The 23802-nt window shown below is 34.7% G+C and overlaps 1 protein-coding gene and 1 long non-coding RNA gene across 2 annotated transcripts; one reads left to right on the forward strand and one right to left on the reverse strand.

Annotated features, from left to right (window-relative positions):
- Nucleotides 1–780: 780 nt before the first annotated feature.
- Nucleotides 781–14399, reverse strand: LOC147065106 (uncharacterized). The gene is made up of 5 exons (XR_015071824.1): nt 14280–14399; nt 12247–12897; nt 5966–6086; nt 3961–5240; nt 781–2488 (listed from the first exon to the last, which is right to left on the reverse strand). It is a non-coding gene; the product is annotated as an uncharacterized LOC147065106 (long non-coding RNA).
- A 599-nt stretch (nt 14400–14998) lies between these two features.
- On the forward strand, nt 14999–22624 carry LOC147065107 (uncharacterized). The gene is made up of 3 exons (XM_085956649.1): nt 14999–15422; nt 17944–18039; nt 20834–22624. The coding sequence occupies exons 1-3, from the start codon at nt 15327–15329 to the stop codon at nt 22139–22141; spliced, it is 1500 nt and encodes a 499-aa protein (XP_085812775.1). The 5' UTR covers nt 14999–15326; the 3' UTR covers nt 22142–22624.
- Nucleotides 22625–23802: the final 1178 nt, after the last annotated feature.

Genomic DNA, 23802 nt, shown 5'->3' on the forward strand with positions numbered 1-23802 from the left:
TGATTTTTACTAAAATGCATGTTTTCGAATACATATACTGTTTTCAACAGCAAATATCTCATAAACGGTTAGAGATAGAAAAAAACATATTATTTAAATATTTTAGGAAATCTAATAAGCTTCAATTCTGTATATAACAATATTTATTCTACGACCAACCATTTTTGAGATATTAGCGAAAAACCAAAAAAATCCCAAAATTATGCGGTTTTTTGCCCGCCAAAAGTTGTGCCGAAGTCATCCGAATTGGCAAACTCGTTTTTTGCTCACTCATTACCATATATACAATTAGAAAAAAAATATCTTCTACCCCACCTTTTGCAACCATAAAGTACAGATTGACTGGACTAAATGACTAATTTTCACCAAACCCTTTTGGCTTATCATTATCGATATAGTCTATATAGATGCAGTGAATTTCAATATGTTTTACAAAAAAGAAAGAAATATAACTAATGCCTCGCATTGTTTTAGTGGTTGTATTGGCAGCCATAAAAAAATTACCATGTTGGCGCAAGGAATCATGACAATAAACTAACTTAGGCACAGTAAACGGTAACAAATGTTCCTATCTCTAGCAGTGTTTTTCAACCTGTGTGCTGCCAAATTAAAATTAGTTGTATTTATAAATAGCGTAGTAATATAACATCAAACTTTCCAACAACCTACACCCACGGCTTTCATTTACCAAGTTTACCGAGACGTAGTTCTACGTTTAAAACGTTGCAGCACAAACATAGCACAACTACGGTCCGGTGTTTTTTTACTTTAAAATATTTTCTGTAAATGGCCAACCATTAAAAATTTGCATCAGATTCAGCCGGATTAGATATGTGTGATGGAAGCATTCTCCGATTTTTTAATCTATTACAACATGAAAAACAATCTCAACAAAAGTCTCAGCTCAGTTGGGTAAATCTATGTTGTCTGGTCGACGGAAACTTGACACATCTTCACTACTATCTTCTGTCTCATTTCCATCATAGACTTTTCCAACGGAGGCTGACAGTTGGCTAAATCTTCGTTGTTTTATTGCACTTGAACTTTTCACAACCTTTTTTTTATCATTGACAAAATCAGCCGTGGGCAATAGTTGGCTTAATCTTCGTTGTCTGGTCAGATGGAAACTTGGGACATATTCACTATCTTCCGTCACTTTTTCATCATAGACTTTTCCAACAGAGGGTTGGCTAAATCTTCGTTGTTTTATTGTCCTCGAACTTTTCATGACCTTTTTTTTATCAATGACATCACCAACTGCGGGCAATAGTTGGCTAAATCTACGTTGTCTGGTCAGACGGAAACTTGGCACATCTTCACTACTATCTTCTGTCTCATTTCCATCATAAACTTTTCCAACGGAGGGTGACAGTTGGCTAAATCTTCGTTGTTTAATTGCACTCAAACTTTTCCCCTTTTTTTTATCATTGACATCAACCGCGGGCAATAGTTGGCTTAATCTACATTGTCTGGTCAGACGGAAACTTGGCACATCTCCACTATCTTCTGTCGCTTTTTCATCATAGGCTTTTCCATCTGAGGGTGACAGTTGGCTAAATCGAAGTCGTTTTATTGCACTCAAACCTTTCCCACCCTTTTTTTTATCATCGACAACTGCAGGCAATGGTTTGCTAAAACTACGTTTTCTGGTCAGGCGAAAACTTTGTACATCAACGTTATGTTTCACTTTTTTATTATGTCTGATGACATCGATGGGAAATGTAAAACGCTGTATATGTACTTTCAATTCCTTATTAATATTGTACTGACTAAGGTATTTATGAAATATTCCTTTTGTAGAATCATCATTTTTCGCTTGTTTTGAGATTACTGATAAGTCAGTCAACTTAACGACGGGTGTTAATTCATCATCGAAACATCTCAAAGGTTTGTTAGAATCCAGCAACGGTAAAACGTATGGTCGTAATAAGGGCTGTAATCTAGCAATAGTATTTAAAATCAACAATTTTTCTGACTTAAACAGATTAATTAATCGGTCAATATTTTTCACTTTCAACTTAGTATTAAAAACATTCAATAAAGGCTTTGAAATTGACTGACCTTCATTAACTATATGGACCATTCTATTATTTGTCATATTTCTATTCATTCCAAAAAGATTAAGCTTTAAAAACTCTTTGTTTAATGAATCTGCCTCTGGCATCTCAATTATATTTTTTCTCTTAGCTTGATTCGAGTTGTCCAATCTAGATGGTATATTATCTGAAATGTTTAATCTACTTTTCAGCAACTCTCTCTTCTTCGGTTGTCTGCTGGAAACCGGGGTAGAAAGTTTTTTTCTCTGAAAAAATCTACCTCGTAAGAGATCATTCTTAACCTGTCTCCTTTTCTTTATTAAACTTTTCGATAGCGTTTTAACTTTTTTTATTTCAGTTTTTTCAGCTGTTAAGGTTGTTTTTTTTGTATTTATTAATTTTGATATCAATATATTCTCTCTAATAGAATAATTCTCTGTAGACCTATCATTCTGTAAGAAAAACAAATATATTTATTTTAAATATTATCATAACACAGTACTTAAATAAAAACCTCGAATATCCAAACTAACTGGGGACGAAGATAGTCCAGCGCTAACCTAGCATAATATGTGAAAACTCTTAAGCGTTTCTAGCCAAAAGTCATCGATTTAGTTTTTTTTTCATAAATAATTCTATACATGTTTTAAAAATTTGAAATTTTTTTTGTGTGTTCTCAATAGTGTATAAAGTAATAATAAATAATAATATTGATAGTTTACATCACTAAATCAAAAGAAAAAAAATAATGAATACAAATTTATTTCGAAATAAAACGATAAAACTAAGTTTGAACTACAAAACAAGTGTGGAGACATTTTTTTATTTATATTGATATATGAAATTCTCTATCTATTCTTAGTTAAGTACAACCAGAAAAAAAAATAAACATTTTATTATTACTTAATCAATGAAATAGAATTTTTATAAGGAAATCAAAAAAAAAATCGTATAGTAAAGTGTCAAAAGAATTATTCAATTCACGACATCGCACAAGAATCCTACAAAATAATCCGGTAGAGTACCTATCGACGACTGCTGATAATGGAATGAAGTACAATTATTTGAAAAAATGTTTCATAGCACTAAATTCCAACTCAAAATGTAAAATTATATATTTTTTCACATACTACTGACCAAAAGAACAGTGAACATTCCTTGTTTGTTCAGTCATGTCCATAAAAATCACAATATTCCTAATAGTATGTTGATATATACAACCAAAATGGTCATAAAAATAATGTTTCAATACTTTTTATGAGGGCTTTGGTGGCGAAAAATACTTGGACAGAAAGAGAGCTATTATGAGTAGGTGAGTTATGGGAGTCATGACACAAATTATTAACAAATATTAGTCATCTCATAATATGTAATACAGAGCAAACATAGTGGTGTGTCTACAACAGACACAATATGACCAAAAAAAAATTGAACAAGTCGGAAATTTGGTTCCAAACTAACGGCCGTGGTTTTCACATGGCCGAGGTTTTCACATGGGTACGGTGGGCCGAAATATCAGCCGGATAGGAGTAAAAAGGTTAAAAGGAAGAGCTTTTCTAAATATTGATTTTCTTTTAAAATCTATATTATTTATAAACACTAAATAAAATATGTTTTGGATATTTTGACACCATGAGAGCAAGCGCAAGCCATAATTCGAAAAATATACTTTATAATATGTGACAAATTTACCCTAGATAGACAATTTTAGTTTCCAATTCGACCATCTGACGATTTACGCTGATAGATCTATAGAATAATCATTAAATTAATATTAACTATTAATTTATAACTAGCAGAAATGCTTACTCCCAAAGACTTTTCTGTTGGTCTTCTTCAATTTCTCTGTCAAAATCATATATTATAAAAACCACCGATCTTCACGGAAACACTGCTCTAGGACAATCGTTTAAAAAAAACTTACCACTGTAAATGCATCAGGTTTGATGTGTTCTTCACTAACGTCTGCATTCTGCTTGCATACTGTCTCCTTGACGGGAGACACGCATAGCGTGTTGCCTACCATTTGCAATCTCTCCTCGATGGTTGTGTTGGTGCAGGGAGTAGACACGATAAATAAGTTCTTCTGCATGTTTCTCTCCAAGCCCTCACTCTCCGGATCCAAATTGTTCAAATTAGCACAGTTGTTCACAGAACTCGGTGTCATTCCACTAACAGGTTCTATAGTAGTATCAACAGATTTGTCAAAATTGGTGCCCATCTCAAAGGTTTGTGAATCATCATTCGCTGTAGTCAGCTTTGACAGCGTCCGATCGCCTGCGAGAGGGATATCACTATTGCCAGATAACCGATTCAAAGATTTTTCATTAAAATTCATCTCCTGTGTCATTACATGCATGGGTTCTACAAACACACCATTCGAGACATCAGCGACACACTCGCCAGGTAAGTATGTCACAGGATTATTAACAGATTGGTCAAAATCGGTACCCATCTCAAGGGTTTGTGAATCATCATTCCCTGTAGTTATCTCTGAGGGTATTCTATCCTCAATGAGAGGCACATCGCCGCCACTAGATAGCCCATTCAAAGATTTTCCGTTAAAATTAATCACCTCCGAGGCGTTCTGCATGCTTTCGGTAGAGAGCAATAAGTCACTATCACGCATCTTTTCAGGTTGTATACAAATATTCACACAGCGTGTGGCAGATTTTTGGTTTGTACTTAGAGAATTTACCATATTCGGTGTTTGTTCAAAAGATTCACTGATAGTTTGAGAATCGAAAATAATAGGTTCCAAATCGGTCTGTTGTGAAACTGTTGAAAATTTTTTATTAATTATTGTTGTACTATTGACAGATTCAGTCTGTGTAGTTTTTGAACAATACGTTGCTCTGGATGAGAGTAGAGCGCAAATTGCCCGCGATCTATCTCCCACGTCAGCTATAGAACAGAGGACGTTGAAAACGGTTTCATAATTTTTTTGCCCGATAACTCTGATGATGCCTGGAGTGGTTATTGTTGAGGAGTCGTCAGCAGGTTTATGCGAGGGTCTGGCATAGTTTGAATCCTTGTTTTTGTCTGTTGTGGATTGTCTTTTGGCCACCTTACACCTGCTTTTACGGCTCCTTCCAGTGACCCCATGGTGTTTATTTGAGACATTACTTCTGTCATCATTCATTTTCTTCTATACTATAATATACTGTCAAGTTATAATATTAATCTGCCGCTAGTGCTGTATACCTGAAAACAAAATAAATAGTTAACATATCATATATTATATACAATATAATTTTTCGGCCACGTTGTAAGAACAGACCCATGCAGCCTGCGGAGTTAAGTGATCTCTGGTAGCGTCAAAGGGAGGTTGCGAAGGCATGCGCCTTCCAGTAGGCATAAACAGACCCCGTTTTAAATTTTCTGATGAATCAGTTGCATCGCAAAGAATCGCACCACTAACTGGGCAACCGCGTCTAGTCTGATTCTAAGATTTGATAAACTGTGGATTACACCAGGTTCACCTATCCTACCAGTCGCATTGTTCACTTCATGGAAAACTGCCATTAATTTCAAAAGTTGAAATAATCGTATTCGTTCCTTCGCTTGCTGCACTTTATAATTTGCCACTCCTAAGCAATACATGACCTGCCCATCCTCTCGAGACGTCACTGGGCAGAGGTTCCGATAATATTATAGTACTCCATATCGTCATTTTGGTTAAGGTCTTTCGAGACCAAAAACCATACTAATACCTAACTCAACCTACTCATTTTTGGGTTACAGTAGGTTGTGTTAGGTTTTGGTTTTGGTCTCAAAAGACCTCGATCACAAAAACGATATGGAGTACTATAAAATTACCGAGGTTCCTCAACGACCCTCCTATCGTACGAGTTTCGCCGTCTAAAGGGTATTTAAATAAATATTTAATTAAAAGTATTTTTTTAATGTAATCAAAGTATACATCATACCGGTAATAGATACATGTATCCTCCGCTCCAATATATATAATTATACTAATTGGGGAAGTATAAACCAGTGCTCCGCAACCGGTGTGCCGCAAGACGATGCTAGGTGTGCCGCGTAGCATTGCTTCAAAAAAACACACAAATAATTATGTACATTATACAATACTTACTTAATAGCAAAATTTGCATACATGAATGGTAATACATTTGAGCATCTGCATGAATTTAATAAAACAATGCAAGATCAGAATGAAAATATATTGACGTGATCTGATACAAATGTACCAAAGGACCTACCAGACCACCAATGAAAAGAAGCAATTAATTTTAGTTCTGTCACAAAAACATTTAACTTTGCTTCAAAAGAAATTTCATCATTTACATCATTTTCATCAATACGACTGGATTCGAAACTTTTTTGAAACCGAAAATTCTATAGAAGCGCTTTCCCTATAAATCTGAGAGTAATTTTTTGAATTGAGAAACAACTGAATGCTAAAACTGAACTTCGCCGATGTTCCATTGGCTATTTTCTGGATTTCAGTAAATAAAGAATATCCTCGTATTTCTGACAAGGCTATCGCAATTCAGTTCCCATTTTCTGTGACATATCGAGGTGAGCAAAGTTTTTCAACTCAAGTTATAATTAAAAATAATAAACAGTCTTGCTTGAAGGGTCATGACCGACAACTTCAGGTTGCTCTTTCAAATATCAAGTCAAAATATATTAAACTTTTACGTTCATTAAAACAAGCTCAGGTAAGTATCACATTATTTAGTTATTTTATTGATAATACAAATACATTGGAATAATATGTACATTTGGTTCTTCGTCGTGTGTTATGTATATTTAATTATTTATCAAATAAGTATGTAATGTAATTTTGGTGCCCTGGCTCAGGGGGGGCGGTGTGGCAGGTCAAGCAGATAAGTGGGATAAACTCAAATGACAAATTTGCTCTAATAGCAAAAAAAGTCGCCTGCGACACTGTTTTACTTCGCTGGCATTAATATTTTAAAACATAGGTACGATTCGACAAATAATTATTCTTAACTATTATTATAATTATAATTAATTTAATAATAATTAATTATTCTTAACCATAATTCAAATCGATGTATTAATGAATACAAAAAATCGCTAAATATACAATCAATACCATTAATTTTCCCTCAAGCACCATTTAAAAAACGCTGTTTTAAATTATCACAGTCTTTAACCTTAGCGATAGGTAGAGGGAGAGCGCCGAAGATTCTGGCCTGGTGTCCATGTTTTGGTGTATAAATTGTTTTACGTGTGGTGTGCCGCGGAATTCTGGGAATACCTTTGGTGTGCCGTGGGTGAGAAAAGGTTGCGGAGCACTGGTATAAACAATAATACCACTGCACACGCAGTCTAAATCCGTCACTTTGAATGTAAAAATTTCGCTGTAATATTAAAAAAAGCCCTCCTCTCGTTCGAACAAGAAATATAGATATCTGGTTTGAATGGCTGACACCTGAATTCGTCGGTAACTACACTACCCATATTCAAAACAAGCATAAAGATCTCTGAATCATTAGAAAAATATATTCCAAGAAACCAAAGAAATATTAAACTTACCTATGGTTGAATCGTCAATATTTAACGTGGGAAGTAGAGGTGGGAAAACTGGTTAATTTTGAAGGCTAAGTATACTTACTACCAGTATAAAAAAATACTTAGTATCAAAACTTGTTCCAAAATACTTACTAGTATTTGGAATACTATATAGAACATTTGGCGTGTGTATGCAACATAAGTCTCATACTAAACTGGAACTAAAACTTAACTCCAATCAGTATTTCAAATATCGGCTTCAATAGAATCGCTAAAAATACACTGAGTTGGTCTTTTCTAAATGTCCTATTTATTATAAAATTTTAAATTAATGAGTTGTTTTTATGTTAAGGAGAGTTAGGGTAAGTGCAGGACATAAATTGACTAGATGAACTTTAAGCTGATGTTGAACTTTAATCGTTTGTAATATCTCTTCGAAATTTTTGTTAACTGTTCATCAATAATCTCTTTTACCATATTCATTAGATGTATATTTTGCATGATTAATTATAATAAAAACGTTTTAAGGAAACAAGGCGAGTAGACGCTCTTACCCCCGCATTTGGGGTAAGAGCATCTAGTTAAATTATTTCTCATAATTATTACCAGTCGAAAAATATATCAACCTCAGATTAATATAATATTTTAAGTGCAACATTTTGATTGTTTACGGTGATATTAGGCTATATCTTATATATAAAAATGAATGTCTGCCTGTCTGTCTGTCTGTCCCGTATGCATTCCTATACCATTCTTCCGATTGCGATGAAATTTTGGCAAGTGGTTGTATGCACACCTGGGAAGGTTTCTGAATTATAAAAATCATAACCTTCTTCTTCTTCATTCTATTTTCTTTTATTCGTATGGTTCCTATATTCGACGGGCCTATCGAACATATATGGAAACGGTAGGAGATTCCATTCGCGAAAATCCTAAATTGTATTGGAATTACGTAAAATTGTTAAGAAGAGGTCTACTGATAGGATGAGTTGGAAGGGCGAAGAGGTGACCGGACATGGAGTGGCAGAAGCATTTGCTGGTCATTTCAAGTCTGTCTACGCAAGTAGTATTCCAAATCTGGATGTTGCCTCAACGTCAGGAAAACCGTCATGTGGTGCCCAATCCGTCGATATTTTTTCAATTAATGAGGGCGATGTACTTCAGTTTATAAAAAAACTAAAGAATACTCGCTCTTTGGGACCTGATTATGTTCCTACATTTTTTTTAAAGGGTTGTATTGACTTTGTCAAAGGCCCGCTTTCATATATATTTAATCTCGCAATGGAGACAGGTATCTTCCCGGAAACGTGGAAGATGTCGAAGGTTACTCCAATCCATAAGAGTGGTACAGAGTCATCAGTGGAGAATTACAGGCCGGTAGCTGTTCTCTCTGCACCAGCAAAAGTTCTTGAGATGATCATGCACAACATGATTTCTCCAAAAATTGAGTCATTTATAATAAATGAACAGCATGGATTTAGAGCAGGCCGATCAACGGAAACTAACCTGATGGTATTTACCGATTATGTGTCATCGGCACTGGATAGAGGCCACCAGGTTGACTGTTCATACAATGACTTCTCAAAAGCATTTGACAAGGTCGATCATGACATCCTGATGGAAAAACTCCAACTTATTGGATTGTCGGATCGATTTTTGAAGCTATTCGGGAGTTATTTTAGGAACCGTCAACAATACGTATCGTACGGCCTTTATCAGTCACAGACCTTTTACACATTTTCTGGTGTCCCCCAGGGCTCAAACTTAGGGCCGTTGCTGTTCACGATTTTTATAAATGGTAATAAAAAAATGCTATGTTTTTGTTGTTCGCTGATGACTTGAAACTCTTTTTGGAAGTTGTCACCTTGAACGATTGTCGTCAGCTCCAACTTGATATAGATAATGTATTAAATTGGAGCAGGCGTAACAAACTAGAATTCAATATTGATAAATGCAATCTTTTATCGTTTACCAGAGCCTCAAAAGTGTTGTTTTTCCAATACTCGATGCATGGCAGAGTTCTGTCACGAATATCATCTGTAAGGGATCTTGGCATTACGTTTGAGAGTAAACTGACATTTATTAGCCATATAGTTACCATTTGTATCAAAGCGCTTAAAATGTTGGGCTTCGTCATGCGTACTTCCCGGGTCTTTTCAGATGTTACGGTATTAAAACTTTTATTTAATTCTTTAGTTCGAAGCAGACTTGAGAGTGGGTCTATTGTTTGGGCACTGCACCAGTTGAAGTATGGCCTTATGGTGGAGAGGGTTCAGAAGAAATTCTTGAGACTCCTTTACTTGAGGTTGTATGGATACTATCCGTGGCTTTATCCAACTGACTTTCTCTTAGGCATGCTTACATACTGCAGTCTGCAATTTAGAAGAAATCTTTATTTAGCTACGTATTTTTTTCGACTTATACAAGGTATAAATGAGAACTCTGCCATTCTGGGCAGTGTTGACCTGTGTGTCCCTGATAACTATCTTAGAAATAGAGACCATCAGTTGTTTATTCTCCCAAGGTGCAGAACCAACCTGCCACTGGTAATGCCAATTGGGAGAGTGATAACTATGTTCAACGAAATTGCTTCGGGTGTTGATATATTCCACCTACGTGAGAATGAGTTTAGGTGGATGTTGTTTTATAAATTCTTAAAATAGGGTCTGCTTAACTCATCCGGTGTACTTCCTTGTACCTATCTAATTCATCTACTGATATATCTCTTTTTTTTATGTAATACCGTTATATTTATATATCTTTGTTTCTAAATGTCATGTTGTGAACGTCTTAAACTTATAATTTGTAATGTCCACAATATGTTAAAAAAATAAATGAATTGAATTGAATGAAAAAAAAGGTTTCTGAATTAGTACAACCATCTTCTTCTTCTATTCTATATTCTTTTATTCGTATGGTTCCTATACCATTCATCCGATTGCGATGAAACCTTCGTCAGATATTGTGGTAACACCCGCAAAGGTTTCTGAATTAGTACAACCATCTTCTTCTTCTTCATTATATCTTCTTTTATTCGTATGGTTCCTATACCATTCATCCGATTGCGATGAAACCTTCGTCAGTTGTTGTGGTAACACTCGCAAAGGTTTCTGAATTAGTACTACCATCTTCTTCTTCTATTCTATATTCTTCTATTTGTATGCGTTCCTATTCCATTCATCGGATTGCAATAAAACTTTCGTCAGTAATTGTGCCAACACCCGCGAAGGTTCCTGAATTGGTACAACCATCTTCTTTTTCTTCTTCTATTCGTATGCGGTCCTATACCATTCATCCGATTGCAATGAAATTTTGATCAAGTGTTGTGCTCACGCCCGCAAAGGTATCTAAATTGATACAACTATTTTCTTCTTCTTTTTCTTCTATTCGTATGCGTTCTTATACTATTCATCTGATTGCGATGAAATTTTGACCAGTTGTTGTGCGCACGCCCGCGAAGGTTTCTAAATTAGTACTACCATCTTCTTCTTCTTCTATTCGTATGCGTTCCTATACCATTCATCCGATTGCAATAAAACTTTCGTCAGAAATTGTGCCAACACCTGCGAAGGTTTCTGAATTGATACAACCATTTTTTTCTTATTTTTCTTCTATTCCATCTTCTTCTATTTGTATGCGTTCTTATACCATTCATCCGATTGCAATGAAATTTTGATCAGTTGTTGTGTGCACGCCCGTGAAGGTTTCTGAATTAGTACAACCATCTTTTTCTTCTTCTATTCGTATGCGTTCCTATACCATTCATCCGATTGCGATGAAGCTTTTGTCAGTTGTTGTGGGCACACCTGCGAAGGTTTCTAAATTAGTATTATATAAAATACAAAGTTTGTTGTTTGTTTGTTCCATCCAATTTTGATTTTTTTTACTACATATTATTAACATTAATAACGTTTGCATATTTTGGATTCGATTTTAATTTAGTGTCTTTCATTGACCTTTACTCCTATTAGAATTATTTTCATATTGCCATATTGTATTACACAGATATTTTAATATTAAAAAAATAATTACCCCTTATTATTTTTTAAATATCTAAGATAAATATAACCACGAAGCGACCCTGTGCGAAGCCGGGTACTTCAGCTAGTATGTTATAAAAAATGTTCTTTTTGATTTTTATTGTACCTAATTACACAGCTGCCACCATCAAAACGCATTTTAAATATAATTTTTCCCCTTCGTCCTGTAGTAGGTGTCGGTAGTACCAAAATTATATACTCATGGCCAATTTCATATATATCCTCTACTTTAGGGTATGAAAAATTATTGGCCCTCCCATGCGATTTTCTTACAAATTTTACAGTTTTATTGTCCAATTTCATAATTTTTCCAATAAAATGTTTTTCACACTTTTCCGCAAGGCCACAAGTACTTCTTTTAGTTGACTCACTTGTGGAATTTAATGGAATATCAGCATTCCAAATTTCATTAGTAATTACAACCCCTTCTTCCATTTGAAAATCGTCAAGCAAATTGTTCTAATAATCTTCTTCGAATATAAGACCTTTATCTATAAAAATCAACAACATTTTCTTCTTCGGAAGAGGATTTCCATTCAGACTCACTCTCGTCTGATCCACTGGTTGTCACTGATTTTTTTTTTAATTTCTTAAACATGTTTTTTGTAAAATTTTTTTTTTTGTTTGAATTTTTGTCTATCTTCTTGAACTGTTTTTTGGTTAACGGATGTTTTCAGACGGTTCAAAACATCGTCATAGGTAATTATTATTTCTGCTGCTTGATTTCTTAAATTTTACAGGATCCTCCCTTTTTATCCGCAAAAACAGTTTTTTTATATCAGTAGTTCTTACTGGCAGTTTTATTATTTGACAATCCAAAATTTGTATTCGCTTAGTAGATTTCACTGGTGTCATTCATTAGAAGTAGAAGGTGCTTGAATGTTATTTTCCTCGCCAAATATTGAAGAATCTGTTTATTTTTGATGTGTTAATTCATCCGCAGATTGTGTCATTGCAAATGATCCCTGATCAATACAGTGCTCATAATCAATTAGAGTTTCGGTAATATTTTTACAGTCAATCATAGGGTCAAACTTGTCTTAGCCTATAACATTTCGATTAAATGGCTGAATCTTCCCTTTTTAAATCCGTTATTTGGTAGTCAAGTTTTTCTAGGTTTCTGCGATTATTCTTGAAAATTCATTTTTGGGCAGTTTTGAGCCTACGTGTAGTCTTTGCCATTTCACCAATGATTCATCCCAAGCATCTTTGAGGAAGCAATTTTAAAATTGTAACATTATTTTTTCTTGCTTCAGTCAGTCAAGTGTGACGTATGACCTCATAAATCAATAATACAAGCCGAGATGCTCCTATTTCTGTATGAAAAGAAAAGTTTTTTCGCTCTACTGAAAAGTTAACATTTTAGATTTAGTGTGTTATTCCATGAAGTACCTATTCGGTCATGTCGATATGTAATATGCACAGCACGGTAGGTATTTTATCTGTGGCCTTATATTTTAAGTAATGTACTGTATGAATCTAGAGGTTGTATTAAAAATGTTTAGGTACCATAAATTACAAATTCCATACATTTTTTATTGCAAGGAACATCACTAGCCAAAAACTTGTCCATACAAAAAAAAATAGAGTATATGGGGTAAGGGCATCTGACACTCTTACCCCATGCTAAATTTTTGGTGGGGTAAGTGCATCTAGTTCAATAAAACATAATCATATGCATTAATCATAAATCTTACAGTCGGAACACAAATCACAATTTAAAACAAAGGTAGTCACCAACGACCGAGAACGTCCTGGCTCAAAAACCTCAGGGACTGGTTTGAGCTCAGCACTCCATCCTTATTCAGAGCAGTGACGGACAGGGGCCAAATGGCCAAATTCATCGCCGACGTCTGATAACGGATATGGCACACAAAGAAGAAGTCACTATCACCTTCTTAGCACGAAAGATTGTTGAGATACGATCGATTGAAAAAAACACGTCCAACTTGATTTTTGACTTCAAACGAGCGTCAAACTCTTAGTTGTCATACTGGACACATCAAACATTATTATGATGCCATCTTTGGGTGTTGGCATACATTTATGTATTTGCAATAGATTCCTATCGACGGCAGTAATTACATTCATTCCAGTAAAAAGTGATTTAACCTATATGCTCTTCCCCCGTAGACGCACTTACCCTAACTCACCTTATGTTATAATATTCTTGTTAACAAAAAATGAATAACAATGATTTTTTTGGTACTGTTCGGTTAAAGCGGATACAGCGAAAAACGCATTTTGAAAAGAGCCGATAAACTGGATTATTTGTTAGTTTGGGTTAGGTTAGGTTTGGTTAGGTTAACCCAACAAATAATCCAGTTTATCGGCTTTTTTAAAATGCGTTTTCCGCTGTATCCGCTTTAACCGAACAGTACCATTTTTTTATTGTACTAAATGTCACCTCAGTCACTCGACATATTTCCGAGGGAATATGCTGCTACAGAAAATTTATGACCTATTTGTTCATACATAAGATGATGTCATTCGCATGCATAGACAAATAAATTAAAATATAATTGTATTCGAGTGCTATCTCGCTCGCGCGCATTTAATGTTAATAGTATTGAAAGTCTACCAACTAGCCAGTGACTCGCGATGATATCATCACAAGTTTATTGGGCCACACGTACTGAGTATGGGTAGTTTCATCCGATACTTGAGTACACAACTGGTGACAGTATTTCCAACTCACCTCTAGTGGGGAGCTATTCAGGCGAAGATCATTTTTAACGAGCGACCAAACGAACGAAGAACAACGACATGAAAACAACGGTCTGTTTGTATTTTTTTAGGTTCGCTTGGGCCATAGACTAACATGGCTGGGGCCGCTGCGGCGGCATAATAATAATTATATTAGCTATGGACTATGTATGGATAATAATAATTTTATTATCAATGGCTTTGTACCACATACATGCCTGCTTTTGATATGTTTAATGACGGCGCTCCATTGGCACGCAAGTCTTCGACTTCAACTTTTTAATCCGCAGACCAGGCTCGTTGGATTTCAAACATGTTTGATATTGTACTCTCCGAGTTGCCAGACTTCGTCCGTCGATCACTACGTAAATTCGATTTGACATTAATGCCAGCGTTCCATTGGCGAGCCAAAAGTCCGAGGACAATTAAATCGTACGATTTGTCTATGCTCTGGTACTGATCAACGAACGAATAAAAAAGTCGAGCTGTCAAAAGTCAAAAGTTTCGATTATCGTTATGTCTTCCGATAATCCAACAATATTGTGTTATTTATATGTAGACTTGCATAAAATAATAGAGCAATGAAAACAACACAAGTTTAACGTTTTCTTTACCAACATTTAAGGAAAATAAAAAGTGAGTCAAGCAACATTGACGATATTATTGATTAAAAAATAATTTGTCTTGCAACACTAAATAACATTGTGTTTTGACGTTTGAATTTTGTTGGGGAATAGGGGTGGAGACAGTGGAGATTCATACACAATTTCCTTAAAATCTTTTTATCGTGTTCTGCGTAATAAAATATATAGGAAAAATCTAGTCAAATATTAACCAAAAAATAGATTATCAACATCTCTTTTTTTATCGGACACCATTAATTATCACTACCTATATGATAGATAGATATGGATTATTTTTTATATGCTAACTATTAATATTAATTATAAGTAAATGAACTGAATAAGAACCAAGTGTTAATAGATTGTGAGATAAAACACTTATTCTCAATATAAATGAACATTATCAAATCTGTAAAATGGAACCCGAATCCTCCAATCGCAGTCAATCACTCTCCAAAGAGATTGTAATAATTAAACAAGAAACTCCAGATGAAGATGGCCAAGATATTGATGTAAGTATCCTACCTCTGTTACAAGTATTTTTATACCTTCATATATTCATTGATTTCTACATTTAGAATTTTGTTATTTCGGGCCATTTCCAATATTTTTTTATTTCATGGAGTAGGTAAGTACTGTATACTTACTAACCAAACTTATTCAAACATCATATTAAAAATTCACATAACATGGTAGCTAGCCCATCACAGAATGTCTATCTATATTTTTGTAAAAAAGGGCTTAAATTAAATTAATTATTATAACATACAGTACACTCCCAGTACCTAATCCGCCGCTCGATTATCCGACAACTACTATAATCCGCCGTTATTTTTACTAGTTGAAAGCAAAAAATCAATCTCTATAATTCGCCAGTATTCGATCATCAAATTCAGTAGTTCGCCGCGTACAAGTATACAATGTAGATGAGCCGGGTTTATTTTGGAAACTTCTCCAACGTAAAACATATGTTTATCGCGAAGAAAGTAATGTACCATGGAGAAAAGTGCCCAAGGACCGCATCACAATTACGCCGTGCTCCAATGCAACCGGGACACACAAACTGAAGCTTTTGGTCATAGGGAAAGCCAGGAATCATAAACCATTCAAGAATATCAGCCTCACTGAACAACTGGTTGTGTCAAGTGATTTACTGTTTAATATTTGGTCAATAAACTTAGTTTATAAATACAGAATAACCTCGTTTTTACGTGCCCGGAATTCACGTTTTCCCGGCAATTGCGTGTATTTTTAAACATTTACGTTTTTCTTTCCCGCGAGTTACGCGCGCTTGACAATGGTTGGGTCGTGACATTCGAATGATTTTTCAATAAAAATTCTAATTGAATGTTGTTTTTTAATAAAACGTTATTTTTTTACAAACATAAAATTTAAATGTTCTTTTTTTCAATACCCCTCTTTTACATTTTCCCTCCAATTAGGTTTTTTTTTTTCAGTCCCTTAAAAAACGTAAAATAGGGGTTATACTGTATGTATAATTTAGTAAATACATGATTTTGGTTATAAATAAAACCGTCATTTGCTAGAATACATTTCTCAAAAAAAACTACTTTTACGAAATAGGTAGGTACCTACCTGTTTAAATTTTTACCATATTTTATATGTATGCACTATAATCCGCCGCTTTCAGTAATTGGACACTTGTCTGGTTTTTGAGGTGGTGGATTACTGAGAGAGTCCTGTACTTACTTACTGAAATATATAAAGAATTATAATCATTATATACTACACTCATAATGTTTTTTACCATGTTCAATCATAAGCCGGCTCTCACATCTAAACCCGTCTCGACTGCAACACGTCAAATATGTCAATGTGATCTTGTTGGCATTCACAAAACACAATATGTAACTAAATCTACCGCCGCATACCGCATGATAGCAACCTTTTAATTTGAAACCCTTAATTTTACCTCACGATTTGGGAGACACTATTCTAGAACATCACACTGCCTTTAACTGTAGCGAAAGGTTAGGGGGCCCGTGTCTGGAAATTTGTATGTATGCAGTTTGCCGTATCACACTTCACCGTGAAATATTGTATCGGAAATATATGGTCGTATATTAAGAGCGTGCTTCAGTGAAACGGCAAATAATTTTCAACAGGAGGTGCGACAAAATTTCTAACTCGTCGCCTAGACTCGCCAATCGGAGACTGATAGTTGAAGTGTGCGCACGTCGATTTGTTTTGTCATGGCGTCGGATGAAAATATTCTTAAATCGTGTAAAGATGACTAAAAAACTTATGTATGTACTTGAAAAAGAAAATATATCAATGAATATACTATTATTATTAGTAATATAACAATAAAAATAACATAAATGGACGCATGTTGGATTTTTATGACAAATTATATTTCGTTCGGCACGCGTCATTTGCAAAATTCGCGCATCGCCTAGCCACGATCTTTTTAGACCATGCCTCAACTGAAGTATAGCCTTAAAGACCGTCCAACCTCTAGGTCGTATAGTACTGAGATAAAAATTCATGTCCAAATAAAACACGGTTCTTGTCGATTTACAGGAAGCCAGCGACAAACAAATTTTGAAAATAGGCAATATGTTAGGTTATGTTATAGCACGGTATAGTATACGGTCATCTCTTTCCGATAAGAAAACTCATGGTGAAATGTAATACGTACAATTTACATGTAACCGTGGGGGCCACAGTCAGGCCGCAGCATGATATTCTGAAATCTATAGTGCTAATTATTTCAATTTGTACGAAATAGTTATTATTATCATATTGAAAAAAATAGTAACATGTTAGTATAGACGAAATGTGCAATTAAATATCTTCATTTACTGAGCACAGGCATATCAATTAACATAACAATTTGAACTCGCAAGTTCGTACCGTGACCTGACTAAAGATGGCCTCTGTCAAAAGTCATGTATATCAGTTTCGTTATAAATCTTGCTTGCATAAGCAAAGTTTCATGAGCTTTACTTATATATTGTAATCGTAATTATTACGTAATTATTTTATAAACATATACTATTTTCTTTACAGACAAACCCAATGAGTGAAGTTAGTCAGTTGAATGCTTCTGGTGAACCAAGTCATGGTGAATGCTATGTAAAACAAGAAGATTCGGAGGCATATGAGGTAATATCATTTCCTTGTAATTAACGGCAATTTCCACTCATAAATCTTGCCTTATGCCCAAATTTCACTGGCACATTCGACAACTCCATCTCTGGACCGGTCTAGCCTGATCAAGAAATGTAATTTGGAATCTTTTAATTGAGCCGTAACTGACATAGAAACATTTCCTTTATAGTCCTATTCAACTCAAATGTGTAAAAGATTGCCTCGAAGGCGCTAGGTTCAGCTTCCAGTCGCATGGTGTGGTCCCTGATAATTTTGTCATATTGACGTTTGCTTTCATATTATTATTGTTTCGTATTATTATTATCTGTTAAAATAATGAATAAAATCAGATGGCTTTTATTATAAAGACTATCAGCATCTTGTTACGTGTCCAAATACACCAATGTTTTGCAGTGACATCTGAAGTAAGAGAGTATGATGAAAGACTGTTTACTGTAGCCACTATGCTGACTTTTTTCTCATTTTCTCATTTTCCAATATAACATTATTGTGTTAGCTAGCCGACAAACACCGATTATTCAATATAGTAATGCAATTCATAGACCCGAGAGGAATATTAGCTTATAGAGGTTTTCTAGCAGTAGGCTAATCATGATAATGATGAAATGGATACGAATATACCTAATATCATGAATTTTTATTATTGTGTTATGAATCAATTTATTCAAATTAAAAAAAACAATGATCGGTACAATCAGTAAATAAGACAATCAAATCGGTGTGTACAGTTGCAATTTAAGGTTGCTCGCTCGCTCGGCGATTGCTCATGGCGATTAGCGTGAGTCATTATCATTAAGTCCGCTTGTATAATAAGCAGTACTGTCTCAAAATGTAAATGTTACATTATGATGTATTCCCAAAGCCATTGCAAAAAATCGTCTCTTGAAGAGCAATATACAAAAGTGTACTGAAAATTTTCACAAGTTAAAAGAAAGCAACACCATTTTCCACATTACAATACAAATTGATCTTACAACATCTACAACTGCTTGTGAAAGGACAGACCGCGTCAATGAATATTTAAATGAACAATCATATAAAATCATTTTGACATCACTCTATTTGAGACCATCCCTCCCCCATTCCATTTGCTAAAAAACAAATTTGTCGATAATGATCATTTTCAGTAGGTATGATGTTCACACAGAATAATTTATTCTCAGACAAAATTATTGATTTTATATTTGGTTGGTTTTGTCCACAATCCCTCAGTCACAAATCATCACACTATATTAGTCTCTCTTCCCCACCTTAGAATGTGATGTCATATTTCCATGATCCGTTGGCGTTCTGTTAGGACCATTCTATTACTCCTGTTTTCTTAAGTATAAATATTATAGCTGAATGCAGTGGCGCACTCAGGATTTAATATTGGGGGGGGCCCAAGGAGGAGAAAGTAAATTAGTCCCATAGGCTCTTTTTCTTCTTCATATAATTATTTTTACATATTTTCACAATACACGACTGCATATTTGTACAGTTTCTAAGATCTTTAGAAGAGACTAACAGCGACCATGCTGGACGTGTGCGCCTAGTATGCTAAAACATTACTCAAATAATATCGGCTGTGCTACCCGCTTGGTCTAGAGAGCTACAATATTTTTACCGAATTCCACTGAAAAAATGTTCTTTTGATTTACACCACCACCGACTGTAGTGGGTGTAGTCGTTCTTTTCGCCGAATGTTTATCGTCAATTTTTGGTTTTTTAATATTGAGGTTCCAAAATATTAATTGAAAATGGACAAAAAAAAGTATTATTTATATTATTATAAAATTATATAAGTATTATAGAAGCATTTAACTTATACACAAACCTACTCAACACAACACAGCCTAATTTCTCGTTTATCACCATAGTAGCCTCGTATTTCGCGTTTAGGCCAGGGCCCCTTGCCCCCCCCCTGAGTGCGCCACTGGCTGAATGTCATTTTCTATTATAGAGTTGTGATTTTTCAAAATGTGAGACTTCTCGAAATTTTAAGGAAAAAACAATATGTACCTCACTAGCTTTGTTGTATAAAAACGGCGAATTTGTATCTCTACAGGGTGCTTAAAAATGATAATCGTAAGGGCGAATATCCATTTAGTGTTACGAATAAAAAGCGAATGTGACATAATTAGGTCTTTTAAAATATTATATTCTAAAGACAGTATTCTCTCTAAGCTTTATTATAAACTTGTTAGACATTTATAATCATCCACAGTTAATTTATAAATAAATGTCAAAAGTTATAAATCCTCCTGTCAAATAGCATTGGTTAATTAGCCCTTTTTACAAAACACCGAGATTTGTTTTCTCGAGGATCGAGATCAGTTTTTTGTTTTCACTAGTATTCTCGAAAAATCGTCATTATTACGAAATTACCTCTTCGTCCCAATTTTGTTTTACTTTTTGGATCTTTCTGCCAAATAATTGCTTACCAACAAATTTGAAATTTCGTTCATATTGAAAGTTGAGACCTGGTTTTTTTATTTCTTCCGACAAATAAAAATATTGACAGATATAAGAAATTTCATTCATAATCAAACTCGGAACCTCAATTTTTATCGAGAGATCAAATTTCTTTGTGATATTTCATTCAGTTTTTTTTATTCCGGTTGTGATCGGCAACTTAGCCTAGCGACAATTTGTCGAGAAATTTAAATTCTTGAAATTTCATTACTCGAGATTCGAGATTGGTCTTTTCTCATTATTTCTCAATTACAACCTCTAAATTTAATGTTTAGTTGGAAGTTTTATTAGAACTTATTCATGATAATTTTAATGTACCTATCTTTTGTTTTAGATTGATATTCAAGAAAACTTTGAGGACCTTGGCCTACCGGAAGGCTCTGAATGGCTATGCTATGATGAAGAAAATGTTGACGCACCGACTTCTCTACAACAAACAGAAAACTCCTCAAGTAAAGACGATGTGTCATCAGACGAATCGGAAAAACATCCAACAGATTCGTGGTCTTTCGAAATACCAATCGAACAAACGAGTTTAAAATTAAACTTAAAGAAAAATACAAACAGTGATGGTAAAGTTCCAATAAAGAGGTTAAATAAAGATGGAGTCAAGCGATTTATTTGCAAGATTTGCGGTTATGAATGTACTCGAATCGGAGTTCACAAGGAACACATGATGATACACAATGGGGTGAAACCGTACGGTTGTGATATCTGTGAATTCAGGTGCCGAACTCTACGCTATCTGGATAGACATAAAAAAGTCCACTGTGATGATAAGCCGTTTGTATGTGACATATGCGATTTTCGATGCAAACACATGAGCAATCTCAGGAAGCACAAATTCACACACACCTTCGAAAAACCGTTCTCATGTGACATGTGCGATTATCGTTGCAAGCAGAGCTGTGATCTCAGGAAACACAAAATGTTTCACAGCGAAGACAGGCCGTTCTTCTGTAGTGAATGTGATTACAGATGCAAGAGGCGGTGCGATTTGCACAATCACAAAATGATGCACAGTAACGAACGGCCCTATACGTGTGACGTTTGCGGGTTTACATCCAAACATTTGAGCAACTTAAAAAAACATAAAATGACACATAGCGATTACAAGCCGTTTGTTTGCAACATCTGTGATTATAGCTGCAAAAGATCGGGACATCTGAAGGAGCATAAGTTAATTCACACGGATCACAAACCGCTGAGTTGTGATTTGTGTGAGTATCGATGTAAACGCGTGTGTGATTTGCGTAAACACCGATTGTTCCACAGCGACGTTAAGCCGTTTGCGTGCGACATGTGCGAGTATAGATGCAAGCAGCCATGCGATTTGGCCAATCACAAAAAGGTTCATTTCGACGATAAGCCGATGAGTTGCGACGTTTGCGGGTTCAAATGCAAGAACCAAAGCAACATGAGGAATCACAAAATGCTGCACAATGACGGGAAGCCATATCTGTGCGAGTTATGTGATTATTCATGCACTAAATACAGCCACCTGATAAAGCACAAGGATACGGTTCACGATGATGAGAAGATTTTTGCTTGTGACGTTTGCGATTTGAAATTCAAGCGTGGGAATTATTTGAAATTACATAAGAAAATGCACAAAGAAATACCATCAGCTAGCGATGAGTAATTTTTTCATTACGTGTAAATCACGCAGTGAAAAAACAAAAATGATATAAAATGCCAAATATTAGTGTATGAGTAATAATTTGTGATCCTTCTTTTTATGAATGTAAGTTATTGATTAATTTAATCTATAATTAGGTTAATTATTCGTCAGTGTGTATAATGTATATTTATAAAAAAAAATCTACAAAAGAAATAAACTTATGTAACCAAATTTGTGATATTATCAATTAATTATTTTATCCATCTGCGGCGAAGAGCGAAAGTAGGCTAAGATCCGACATAAATAGTAAACACCAAACTTTGTCAGTCTTACATATTTGTTTTCATTGACTAAGACTATAAATTGCAGATAGTGTTTTCATATCTTTTCAATGACTTTTTAGGTATAAAAGGATTAGTAGGTGTTTTCAAATTATGTGATTATTAACCTTCCTAATATTTTGACAATAACTGTTTTTCTCATCATAATAAAATATATTTACACAAATATAAAATTATACCTTTTGTCATTTTTATTTACGAAAACATAGTGAAAATGAGAATATTATAGTATTGAAGATGCCATACTAGGTGGTCTATGCCTTTTATATGCCTCCAGTGAGTTTTCTCGCTCTATTCGGCCGTGTTCGGCAGACTGCGCATACAAATTTCGCAAGTTATCTCGTCCTACCTTAAACTCAAATTACTAGCCACTGTCGATTAATTTGCATAATCTAAATAATTAAACACAGTGACATCTGTTTGAATAGTTATGAAATACAAAGCCACAAATTATCGATATTACATTTAATAAGAGCTTCGCTCTACATTCAGCGTGTGTCGTTAAAAATCTGCGGCTTGCCAGATACTGCCATAGTAATATCGAGAGGCATAAAAATGGTTAAAACCTACCTTCATAAAAAAAATATTTTTCATTACCTATTCTTCATTAAGTATTTTATATTCTAGAAAAATGATATAATTTTCCAACGATGTAGATAATATGTGTTATCAATTTACTGCCGGTTTGCTTAACTAAACCAACATGTTACACCAACACAATTAAACAAAGGCTTCAATTAATTTTGTGCATTTCACGCATACAACACATACATAGGATTACACATGTATTGTGGAAAACACACAATATCAAGACCAGTGTCATACTATCACGTGACCCGAGGCTGTAACTATTTTAGCCTAACAGGGCCTCCCGTACAAGCAGAGATAATTTTTGTTACATTTGTATGTTACACACCTGACCCAATACCAAATATTCTCTCGGTCTAAATGACTGACTAGGTACCGTGGTAGTACAGTTTTATAGCCTAAGTTCGAATCGCGGTTGGACATTACTTTTCTTTAATATCTATTTTAGTCTTAGGCGGAAGCAATTAATTGATGCCTTAAAAATGTGGTGTTTTCACTAAATGTTGTGCATTTTTTAAACAGAACGGAGGACGAACCACAGATACGAAATAAAGAAATGGCTCTCGACAAAGTAATGTCAAAGATGCATTCTGCAGTTTTTCAAATATTATATTGTTTGCCGCATACAGAATAATCAGCTGGAAACTGGTGGTTCAGGCAGTGTTTCTCAACCGGTGGTCTGCAGAAATTTTCTGGGGGCCGCAAATTTTCATCCAAATGCCTACCCCTGCAAGTATTTGTGCATCGTGTTTT

Source organism: Rhyacophila brunnea, unplaced genomic scaffold (genome assembly GCF_057557595.1).
Source record: "Rhyacophila brunnea isolate RB1 unplaced genomic scaffold, BYU_Rbru_1.0 scaffold_6, whole genome shotgun sequence".
NCBI classification, from domain to species: Eukaryota; Metazoa; Arthropoda; class Insecta; order Trichoptera; family Rhyacophilidae; genus Rhyacophila; species Rhyacophila brunnea.